The sequence below is a fragment of the Penaeus vannamei genome, chromosome 26 (genome assembly GCF_042767895.1).
Source record: "Penaeus vannamei isolate JL-2024 chromosome 26, ASM4276789v1, whole genome shotgun sequence".
In the NCBI taxonomy this organism is placed as follows: domain Eukaryota; kingdom Metazoa; phylum Arthropoda; class Malacostraca; order Decapoda; family Penaeidae; genus Penaeus; species Penaeus vannamei.
In genome coordinates, this window is record NC_091574.1 from 26,953,980 (window position 1) to 26,966,479 (window position 12,500).

The 12,500-nt window shown below is 37.2% G+C and overlaps 1 protein-coding gene across 2 annotated transcripts in view; it reads left to right on the plus strand.

The window, feature by feature from the left end:
- Positions 1-12,500, plus strand: part of LOC138866537 (cilia- and flagella-associated protein 251-like) — a 14,791-nt gene that overhangs the window by 2,086 nt on the left and 205 nt on the right. For both annotated transcript variants that reach the window (XM_070139608.1, XM_070139609.1), the window contains exons 2-6: positions 1,684-2,123; positions 2,835-3,038; positions 7,479-7,662; positions 12,042-12,179; positions 12,387-12,500. The exon at positions 12,387-12,500 is cut by the window's right edge and continues 205 nt beyond it. In XM_070139608.1, the coding sequence (XP_069995709.1) occupies positions 1,684-2,123; positions 2,835-3,038; positions 7,479-7,662; positions 12,042-12,179; positions 12,387-12,457 (1,037 nt within the window). In that variant the 3' untranslated portion in view covers positions 12,458-12,500. The remainder of the gene's footprint in view (positions 1-1,683; positions 2,124-2,834; positions 3,039-7,478; positions 7,663-12,041; positions 12,180-12,386) is intronic.

Here is a 12,500-nt window from a genome sequence, read left to right on the forward strand (position 1 = left end):
TATGATTCAGTTTAGTTTTTGTCAATAGATCATCCCAATCTTAGGTCACTTATTATGTGGATATATGCTAAGATATTATGTTTTGCATAAATTTCTTATAATCAACTTGCATAGAAAATGTCATAGATGAAGTTCCTTTTTTTCTTTCTCTTGTCTTTCTTTTTTTTATGTCCATTATGAGCAAAATTGATCAGTTACTGTTGCCGAGAGTGACACACCCTCCAGAGACTAAGTCCCAAAACCAGGGTATTATGCGAACCCAAACACCCAACCTAACCATTCCTGCCTTCATTTTATTCCCCTTGTAACCCCCAACTATTAGTGTTTCGTACCAGCCAATAGAAAACAGACATCAAGAACTCTGGCTATGTGAGGGTGTTATAGACTTAGTCTCTGAGCGGTGATATGCAGCAGATATTTTTGTCATTTACTGGTTAATATGCGGCTGCTGCAACTTATAACTATGTTTTTTCTTATTCTGTTTCTTATGCTCTATAAGATGGAATTGTCACTCTCAGTAACCTATACCAATTTATCTTATAACATATGGCTGTGTGAAACAAACTATTCCAAAAGCACTTGGACAGAAAGATTAAAAGGTATAAAAAGAATGATAATTTGGGCAAATCTCAAAACAAGGTCAGAGAAACAAAAGTAATGACATTATAGAACATACAAGACAACGTAATTAGCTATAGAAAACAATTTGCAGAAAGCCTACAGTCCCTTATCAAAGATACTGTTTTAGTGACTCAAGCTTTCACTGTTGCCTCTGTACCTTCAGCACCAGAAAAGGGATAGCAAATAGTATATGTATATTCTGGCAAGGTAAGTCTTGCTGTCAGTTAAGATCAGTCCAAACTCTGATGGTAAAGGTTTAGTACATATCAGTCAGACTTTCATGATATACAGTTTAAGGTGTCAATTGATGAAATCTAAAACACTTCATCTATGGCATATCCTATACAAATTGAAAACTAATGTGCATTTGCTAAGAAGAGAGTTATTATTGGTAAAAAATAATTCTTTGATATTCAGTCCAGTAAGTGGCCACAATCACTGCCCACACAGGACACAATATGGGAGTACAACTGTAACAAAATCTAACAGTTTACATGTTTATTTTGTTAGGTAGAAATCAAATGCATTTTTTACATTTTGTGTGCCCTCATTCTCCCAACACCCTGATTTTCCTTAAATTCCCCCAGGGCTATTCAGTGGGGATGGGGGGGAGGGTGCTAGCTCATCAAACTATAGAAGTAATTATGGTTAATCTGGGGTAGGGCAAATTGAAGATGAGGTAATTCTTTACAGTATAGATGCACTCACCAAAGACTAAGTCCCCAACTCCACATCAAAAAATGTATTAATCAATTAAAGTTGCTGTGAATGGGCAGGTTGATTGGAATCTCTGCCCCCTAACACTCCCCAGGAAATATTGTCTTCACTTCGGTATGCATGGCAAGATAAAGCTGAAACTCAGGAGCACTGAATGGACTTCGGCTGGCAGCAGCGCTTTTGCATTTTTAAAAATTTATTTGTGGAGTTACCATTTGTGCGTCTTCAGGTTATTTCATTTTGTTTTTCATTCTTTTTATTTAGAAATCATCTGCTTCTGTATATTCTTTTTCTTTTAATCAATTACTCTGAGTATCACCATTAAAACTTTTCTCTTTTTTTCAGTCATTATGCTTGCAGAGTTGAGAACAGAGAATCTCCTAGGCCCCTTGGCAGGTGGATCTGATGAGGAAAGTAGTGATAACTTAGAAGAGGACATAGAAGATGTAGAAGAGGAAGAGGAGGAGGAGGGAGAAGACGGTGAGGACGAGGAAGAGGATGAAGCAGAGGGCGAGGGCGACGGGGAGGAGGCAAATATTTATGAAGAATCTGAAGAGGAAGGAGACGATGTAGAGGAAGAGGAGTTTGAGAATAGCGAGAATGAGGACGAGGAAGATGATTCAGACGACAATGAGGACGATGACGAGAACACGGGTGAACACATAGAGGATGCAGGGGATAATGGTAATGATATTGAAGAGAGTGCAGGGGATGATGATGAAAATGATGAAGACGACGAGGAACAAGAAGAGGACACCGATAATGACGAAGATCAACCAGAGCATGTTAGTAGACTATATATATAGAATGTGTGATCTAGGATGGTATCCTCAAGCGAACTAATGTGCATGTGTCTCTATATATAAATGCATGTGGTTTTCACATATTTTCCTGTAAATAAACAATGACCTTACAATTATATGAGATAGCACATGTACACAATAAGAGTCAGCTCATGGTCTCTTCATTTTGATTACGCACATAAGCAAAAAGTCACAAACATGGTATAGTACTCTTATGATATTACTAAGCATGTGTGAGGAATGCTCCATAACTAGGCCTCTGATCTAGTTTTTTTTTTCTTCTTCTTCTTCTTTCTCTTTCTATTGAAATGATTATTATTATTTTTTTTTTATTATTATTGTTATTTTACTTTCAAGTATATATATATATATATATATATATATATATGGGGTGTCCTTTTAAAATTTGTAGCTTTATATTTATATATGTGTATATATATATATATATATATATATATATATATATATATATATATATATATATATGAATGAATATATGTGTAATGATATATAGATCGATAGATAAATATATAGATATATACATATATAAAAGGGTGTGTATATATATATGCATATAAATATTTATACATACATATATGCATAATACACAGTAGTAACATAAACAAAAAGCTGATAAGGGTAAATGAATGAAAATACTCAGCTTAGCACCTCATGCCACCCTCAAATTTGCAGAGCGCAAGCCAACCACAAGACAGCGAAGATGAGGAAGCAGAGGACTCTGATGAAGCCCCCGAGGAGGCCACACTCTCCAAGGGCAAAGAGATAGCAGAAGGAGAAGAGGAGAAGATGAAGAAGGAAATCATGAAACTTAAGGACCAAGTGAAAGAGGCAAGAAAGAGGAAACTGGAGAGGAATAAAGACCAGCAAGCGAAGAAGGTACGCTTTTGGGTTGCTGCCCAGTTTGTTTGTTTTTTTCTCATCCATTGGGTACCTCGCAGCCTGAATATGGCCGAAAATCCAGGCATTAGGCTGCTTGAGTGGTGACTCCCCCCACCCCCTTTCTTTTTTTCTTTCTTTTTTTTCTTTCTTTTTTCTTTCTTTTTTCTTTCTTTTTTTCTTTCTTTTTTCTTTTCTTTTTCTTTTTACTATTTTCACCAATTTCCAGTGTCTTTATTTGTCAATATGTATTGTGGTAGTAGTATACCTTTTTTTTTGCACAGACTTCATATCATCTCTCTAGGAAGCCTATATAGCTATGCACTAGCAAGAACAAAAAGTAATGTTTTGTCAATTGTTGCACTTTTTGAATATTTTTTTGATATTCAATTTTGTGTAATACACACTGTGCTGCAGCCACAGCATGGAAATAGTATCCTCTGTCCTAAATGCCCACTGAATTTAATCACCCTCCAAGAGCGTTATTCATTTATGGCGAGTCATTTCTGTCACCCGGGCCTTTAGGCTACTGTTTGGCCACTCGGCACTTATATTGGTATTGCGGTCCTCCTATTTTTTCTACAAAATGTGTATGAGTATGTGATGCTTCTTTACTGGAAATATGATAATGATAGCTGCTGTAGTTTTTGTGTAATGCTTTTACATTTGGGAACGTGAAAGACATTCAAAATCATATAATAGCATCAAAAGTATGAATAGTATGACAATTTCCTCATGATGACATATTATGAATACAGAAAAGTACCTAGCTGTGTATTTTTGTACACATAGCTCAAGTTACAAAAATTTTGTTACACCGTTAAATGTTACTTTTTTTCCATCAGAAATTAGAGATTTATGAGTCTGTCAGAATTTTAGTTGAGGGAGTGATCATTTCACTGCAATGACTTTTAAATTTGGTCAGTTACTGACAAAGTTATTCAACTTTTTATACGCAAAAAATAAGTTTTGAGAAAAAGCCACTTTTCTGTGAACATCTTCAATACTCCATGAATATGACTCCAAGACAAACCAAATCCAAATATTTACTTACATAATTTGTCCACCATTCCTGGGAGGTTGTAGTGGTTGTTTAGGTAGTTTCAGGCCATGTTACATCATGTCTGTCTATGGAAGGTGAGTTCTCCCTTGCCTGGTAGAGACCTCTAAAGAAATCAGGGCACCTGGTCCCGTGTTATTTTCATATTAGAGCATATGATATTGATATATTTTATATATCTAGTTTGAAAATAACATATTCTTAGGGTGTCAGTAGAGCCCACCCACCTCATTGTTGCCAGGAAGAGGTGATTACTTTAGAAGCTACCACGCTGATAATCAGGGCCAGGTGTTGACTTGCTTTTCTTCTTTGATTTATTTGGGGAATTCTGTGGTGTCACTTTTTGTTTGCACATCCTCTGTGTGGCCAGTACACTTGTTGAAGTCATGGAGAAACCAAGATGCTGTAGGGATCGGTTAGCCACACACCCAAAATTGTGATCAGTTATGGTAGGCTGGGTCACAAATGTCACCCTCTATAGGCCAGGAAACTTTGTCTTATTCTGGTGGTGCCAAAGCTTAGAATGAAAACTTTCCTTACTGTTCTGGCTCTCTCCTCGTAGGCAAATTTCAAGGAGGGCTGGGTTTGATAAATCAAAGATTTTTGTATTTCTTTTCAAGTCTCAGATAATTCTTGATTGTGTCATGGGAGGGGAGAGGCCTGTCTTCTTCATTTGCCTTCTTGAACACACACCAAGAAGAATCACAGTGTATGTGGTGATGATTCCCATCTCCATCCCAGGAAATAGCATGCCAAAATCCTGACATAATTTTCAGTTTCATTATCACAACATCAGTGCCAGTACTGTCCCTGATAGCTTTCCCGTAGTACCTTTGGAAAGCATGAATCTGTTTGTTGGTAAGTTAATGCCTACCACGAACTAAGCTTTTCTTTATCACTTTTCATGTTTTAGTTGTTTTCTCCTCTTTCAGTTTGTCCTTCAACTTTCTCAGCCGTATACCGATTCGCTTTTGCACATGGTTGACTCCTCTTTCACAACACTGTGGCTAGCATATGGTCTATTTCCATTGTTCATGTTGCACACAGCCTTGTACGAACTGGAGTCTCCATCACTAAGGAATGTGACATCTATATCCTTTCACCTTGCTTCTCTGCCACATTCTGACTGCACCATCAGACTCCATAGCCCCTGATAATTCTTCAAAGTTAGCTTAGAACTTTCCTGAATGCACTGCCTTGTACCAGTCTTCATAAGAAGCTGTTTCTCTTTTTCTCATGATCACCCATGCTGCACAAAAATTACTAAGCACTTCAAAATCAATTACCATCCTAGAGTACATGTCCATCACAAAAGCAGCACCAATATGACTTTTGTGACCTCTAGTGAACCATGTGCCACCAAAGCTAATATCAGAGCTTCGTTTTTCATCCTTATCTCTTTCTTTCCCTATATTTTGGTATGCTCTCTCAGTACACTCCTTCGTCGCACTCTCTTGTTCTTTGCAATAAGTGTCCATTTCCTTGTATAAGTATTTTGCATGGCGGGTGAAGGTATATGGGGTAAGCTCTTTGACACCCATGGCAGCCGAAAAACGTGACAAATCTGCACACCCATATCCTTCCGACAGAAAATAATAAACGTGCACATTTCCTTCTGGCAAGTCACTATTCTTGCAATTCTTTGGTACAGAATGATGCACAATTTCTGTTCGCTGTTCATATCTAAGATTTATAGTGCAGTCAAAGTATTCATTTGTTACTTGGTTGCCATACTCAGACCTCACTGGGCTGAGCAATGTTTGCAATCTTAGCAATGATATCACTACCATAACACTATCATCACTTGTTTGGTAGGCCTCCCTCTCCTCTTCTGGCAGTAAGCTGTAGCTCGCTGACAACACGTGGTTGCCATTTGGTAGAGAAAAGTCAGGTCGGCTCAACCCACCAGCAGCTGGAGAAGAGGGGGTAGGAGGTTCATCATTGTTCCACCTTTTCAATGATCAGGAAACACACAAAATACACGTGTCTGTGAGCAACAGGTTGGCGCGGCGCACGCACAGTCTCCCAGCTGTTATCGATTGTACTTAACCCTCCCTCCCTCACATGCCAGCAGCATGGCCAACCCTTCTTGCTGCCTCACTAGACAAAGCCCAAACTATCCTACAGCAATATCAATCAGAAAAATTCCAAAGAACAACCAAAATAAAGAAATACAAGGAAAACAAAGCCTAGTCAATACTGGGGCATGCCGGCAGTGGGGGTATGTAATTGCCCGGCCATTTAAACCCGCCATTACATGCGGAGGAGTATATCATGCGTTTGGCAATCAGTCGCCCAGGTGCGTGGAAGGGTAAGGATTTTATATACGAAGTTTGAAAATAATGGAAAATTTTAAACTTATTAACAAATATCACCATTTAATCAGTATCAACATGACAGCTTGTTCCTGTCGCCCCGGTGCTGAGCCAAATTTTTTCATGATGTTATGGTCACATCACCCAGATCTAGGAAGTTGATGTGAATCAGTAGTAGAGCTTTCTCCTATTTAGGAATTTGGAGATTTTTGTGTTTTAGCCCTTTGGTCGCAGATGGAGTGAAGTCATGCAATACCTGTAGAGGACCAAGTTGCCAACGCCCCTGCATAACGACATACCTCGATCCATCAGCTTATCAGAGAGGGCTTGTCTTTTTCCTAGAGAAACAGGCACTTAAAGTAAAAGAAAACCTTCAATTTTTATAAACTTTTGTTTGTAAAATATAGCTACAACCTATCAGGTGCCTAATGTTGTGCTAGAAGTACTGAAAGAGCTGGGCACAAATGGGAAATTGACAGCTTGTGTCAACAAAACTGCATTACTGGCTGCTTGACAATTTTTTATGCTGCAATTTATGGGTTAACCCATAGCCGACAGGTGGCATGTATGTACATTCCATGGCTGTTGGTGACCGAAAAACGGATGGCATCGTATCATGCCCATTCCCGTACCACTGGTTCAAGGGACGGAGTTTGTTTTTCTCCAATAGTAGTGGCTTCATTTATATGGTAAAGATTTTAGGCAATGGGACCTATAATGAATGTAAACCTTCAAAATGATATTTTTATAAATTATAGCAAAATAAAAACCTTTAGGTGCCAAATGTCGCTCGCAAATTACCAATCGAGCATGACGCAAACAGGGAAAACTGCCGATGCGTGCCAACAATCCCGTTATTATGCCCACTTGCCAAAAAAATTTACTCGTCGTCATCCTCCTCCTCCTCCTCCTCCTCCTCCTCCTCCTCCTCCTCCTCCTCCTCCTCCATCAATCAATCCATCATCATTCTCTTTCTCTCTCACTTTGTATACACCAAATTTGGTATTGTTATTTTGATATCAATTTTTCATGGCACCCCCCTATAAAAGGCATTTCCCTCCACAGAGGCAACGTCTCCAGAAATTGCAAGCGAAAAAGTTATCAGACGAACTCCTAGCAGAAGTTGCAGCAGAGAGAGAAGCTGAATTACAGCAGAAGTCATTCCTTGCAGCTCAGGGGAAACACACTACATTTGAAGACGACATTCTAGATGATATTGGTACCGTGGATGAGGAACAGCAAAAGGATGGTAAGAGTGATGATAGTGTTTCTCTTTATTTATAAGAATGTGGATGATAAAAAAGTTTGTTAAAAAGGTTATAAAGAGGTTTTACAAATTAGCTGTTTGTTCTTTTTTTTTTTCTTTTTCTTTCTTTCTTTTTATTTTTAAATAACAGTTTCTGGTGGGTTGACTTCAGTGTTTGGGGATATTGTTAAGCTTCATATATCCGCCATCTTGCCATTGTTGTTACTTTTACAGGCCGTAAAATCTTTGAGCTACAGACATACTCTTTACATCCACTTGGATATGTGACTATTTTTGGTCCTTTCTTAACTATGGCTTTGGTTAGCAAATCTTGCAATATCCATTTTCTTTGCTCTTATTCTTTGATTAGAAATGGAGAGAATAGAGTGGGTTGCTGTCATATCCAAATGAGACTTTGTTTTGCACTTTGATGATTTATGTTCAAGTTATTTATATAGGGGAAAGTAAGGTTAGGGTGGGATAAAAAAAGAGATTTTTTCTTCACTCTCTCTCTTTCTAGGGTTGCACCACAATGCAAGTATTAGACCTACTGTTTTTATGTTATGGAGTGCGCAGTTACATTGTGAAAATTAAATGTGCACTGTGTTTGCAGCATGTGCCCAAAAGTGCCTTTTTGATATGCACTTTGGTCACATTGTGTTGTTTTCTTAGTGTGTGCTGACTGTATAGCAGTTAAATGAAACTTGATCCAAATGGTATTTTTAATAAATTGCATAGATATAAAACATTATGTTTATATCTGTGATTTTTACTAATAAAAGTATTCAAGTCTATATATCTGAAAATGTAATAAAGAAGGTAAAACATGTTAGGACAGGCAGGGTCAGGTTAGATTTGAATATCTTGTGAACTATGATAACACCACAATGACAAGAGTATATGTTACAATCCCAGGCCTAGTCATGCCAAGTTTCATGAAAAAAATAATAAGTACTAAAGAGGGAAACGATTTTTGACTATAGTACATAACTACTACATAATTGAAACTGTGTTATGTACAGTTACAATGCATTATTTAACCCATTAATGCTGGTATATTTTGAAGCCAAAAATAAAAGATTGTGGACGGCCACAAAATCGGCGGGCGGGGCTGCCCCAGACTCTGTCCGCCCGCCAGCCACGGCCCGTTGCTGCGTCAGAGCGCAAGCCCCAATACAGTATCACAATGGCGGGACTCCAGGCAACATTTATTTTTTTGGGTTTCTAAAATGTGGGACACCTGTCTTCAGTGGGTTAATATTTTCAGTCATATTATTCAGCCTTGTACATTAGGGTGCACAAGCTCTTCCTTGAAACCACTTGAAGTGCATCAAAATTTGTGACGTAGGGACCACATTGCAGCAGAGTGCATCCAATATGTGAAAATAAGATGTGAAAAGATGAACAGAATGCTGTAATAATAAATTTTATGTAATACAACCTGTGCTGCTGGTCATGGCAGTCCGGAATAGGATACTGAGCATAGAAATGGCGTCCTCCCTAGAGCTGGCGCTCTTCTAGTCATTGCTCACAGACATTACATTCCATACTCGTTTATCGATAGGAGTAATGCAAAAGCCCATTCTAAATGTCAAATGAGTCTAATCACCCCCAAAGAGGTTTGTGCACTCTTGGTGAATCACCCCAGTCTTCGTTCATGACAGCAGGTTCATGTCACCCAATCTGCAGTCATTATTTCCTATGACAGCAGGTTCACATCAGCCACCCCTCAAGCCAGATTTTTTCATAATGCAATGGTCACATCACTGGGATCAAAGGGGTTAAAACAAAAATTGTGTGACAGACTTCAATCATGATTAGAAATCAAGAGGAACTACTTGTCATTGAAAGTTATTGTGCTGGAGAATCTGCCCTAAAAACTTTGACACTTTGTCCTCAGACAGTGAATTCATGGTTGCTTTCTTGATTGAGAAGAAATGTATTCTGTTCCTTTTCATTTTATTGACCTCTTTTTGAAATGCTATTTATTGCATGTAATCTTGACAGACCAAACTGCAGTTTTCATAAGACTTCTTGGCCATACACACTAAACTGCTTATGTATTTCTCTTTTCCTTGTGAAGTTGGTATTCTAGGCTTGGCAGGCCTGGGTCTTTTAGGCAGTATTCTTAATTTAGAATAAGTATAGTTGCATGTCTGTCAACCATTTCAGATGATGTCCCCTACTTTACTGTGCAAGGTCTGGGTAGCATATCATGGGCCGGAAATACAATTATAGTATATCCTGAGCTGCAGAAAGACATTCCAACTACAGACATTATATTGATATGTTTGTTTGTTTTCTCCTGTATGTGGAATTCAAGTTCCAAGTCACTGTGGTGGATAATTCACACACTTACCAGGATGGAACCAGGCCACAACTGAATTTAGATCCTTCTGTAACTCCTCTAAAGTGCATGCTTGTAAAGTTTGGTTTCAGTAGCAAATATCAAGACTTGGCTATTTTTTGCTACTTTTGATAGATCATTAATACTTACAACTAATGGTACCTCTCTTTCCCCTTGTTTAATCCAGTCAGTACACTATATATCAGATTGGATATGGATAACATTTGATTTTTGATTTTCATTTCTTAGGAAGTAGATAACATCTACTTTTTGATTTTCATTTCTTTAGATATAGATAACATTTACTTTTTGATTTTCATTTCTCATGGTACAGATAACATTTACTTTTTGATTTTCACTTATTTGGATATAGATAACATCTACTTTTTGATTTTCATTTCTTTAGATATAGATAACATTTACTTTTTGATTTTCATTTCTCATGATACAGATAACATTTACTTTTTGATTTTCACTTATTTGGATATAGATAAAATCTACGTTTTGATTTTCATTTCTTTGAGCCAAGAGTTTTGAAGTGTTTACTCTTCTGTTCTACTGTGCTAAGCATGTCCCACCTTAATTTTTATCCCAGTTGAACTTCAGAACCCATTGACGGAAAAAATTATGCGATAAGGTTTCTCCCCAGAAGTACTTTTATATGCCTTTTCATTTTGTCCACTTCTGTCTGTAAAGAAGTCAGGAAAGATGAAGTTAGCGCTTGCAAGAACAGATTTTTCCAGTCTCCTTTTTATTTGGAGTCGCTTTCATCAAAGTTGGTGTATTTTCCAGAAATTAACAATGTAAAATTTTACTGGTTTTCTTCATATGAATATTTGTTCAAACAAAATATTAAGCAAGATGAAAAATAAAAGATAAATAAAAAAATAAATAAATAAATAAATAAAAAATCAAGTAAGTTGTAATTTCTCTATAACTTATTCTTTTGAATCAGGTATTGAAAGAAAGAGTTGATTTATTTGAAACCTGTTAAATACATCTCTTTTAGTGTGAAGATATTCATTCTCATTCATACCTTTTCTACATTTATCACAATGACAGGCACTCTTGCTATGTCACTACATATCCCTTTGAAGGATGTGATGTCATGTGTCATATATTGACTGCAGGCTGTGCACTCCTCACAAATGTGGGTGGGTGGGTCATCTGGGATTGGTTCCATGTGTTTTTCTCCAGTATGTGTTTGTATGTGCAAAGTGATTATATTATAGTATAAAAGAAAACCAAGTTCTTTCTATATGAAGGTCATCAATTTCTTATTATCTATAATATGTTCACTAAATTTTGCTATAGCCTTTTTATTTTTTTATTGTTTTTCTTTTATTTTTATTTTTTAATTTTTCTTCTTTTTTTTCTCTCTCTGTTCTTTTCTATTCTTTTCTGAATTCAGAAATAATGTATTTGATCATGTTATTTGTAGTCTGTAGATATAAAATATTTCAGGAGCGATTTATTTTTTCTTCATGTTTTGTTATTTTTGACATTCTTTGCTTTTCTTTGAAGCTTGGAAAGAAAACATTTAATTGTAAATCTAAACTGTTTTTGTGATGAAAAAAGAGGGACATGTGGGGAAAACAGAGTCCCATTGTGACTTTATTTTCTGTGAACTCCACTTCCTAATTCTAATTCTAATTGTTTGTCTTTAGTTGGTGACTGGCTTTTAGAAATGGGAAGTATTCCACCTCAATGGTGTGTTTTGTTGATGTTGTTGCTCATGCTCTTCTTCTTCTTCCTCTTCCTCCTCCTCCTCCTCCTCCTCCTCCTCCTTCTCCTTCTCTTCCTCCTTCATCTCCTCCTCCACCACTTCCTTCTCTTCTTCCTTCATCTCCTCCTCCTCCTCCTCTTTCTGCTCTACTTCCTCTTCCTCCTCTGCCTCTACTTTCTCTTCCTCCTCCTCCCCTTCCCTCTCCCCCTCCTCTTTCTTTTTTTCTTATTTATCTTTATGATTAGGAGTAAGAATCTTTTACATTTTGCTTTTTTATTATTTAATTTGTTAAATTATTTTGTCTTTCAGATCTGATAATACCCTTAGAGCGCGGCGTCCAAGTCCGAGCTGTGAAAAGCGAAACCAAGAAATCCCTGACCTTGGCAAAGCGCGCTGCTTCGTTCCGAGAAAATGCCCTGTTCGGTAAAAATGTCAAAAGAATGTCAGGTCAGTTTCTATTGCTATGACAGTTGTTATTACTGTGATGTTGTTTTTGTTATTGTTTTGGAAAATTTTCTTTCCTATTCTAATACAGTTTATACTATTGTGATCCAATTTATTTCCATTTCACTTTTTATTTTTCTTCAGTTCTTTAACAGAAGATAAAATTTAAGTACCATTTATAGTTACACACAAATTACTTTTTATTTCCAGGGAGAGACCAAAGAGCAATGGTTACCAAGCAAGAGAAAAGTGGAAAGAGCAAACTGGTTGCAGTTTCTTGAGGCTGTGTCCCTTCCCTCATCTCCCCGGAAGCTGGAAAATTAT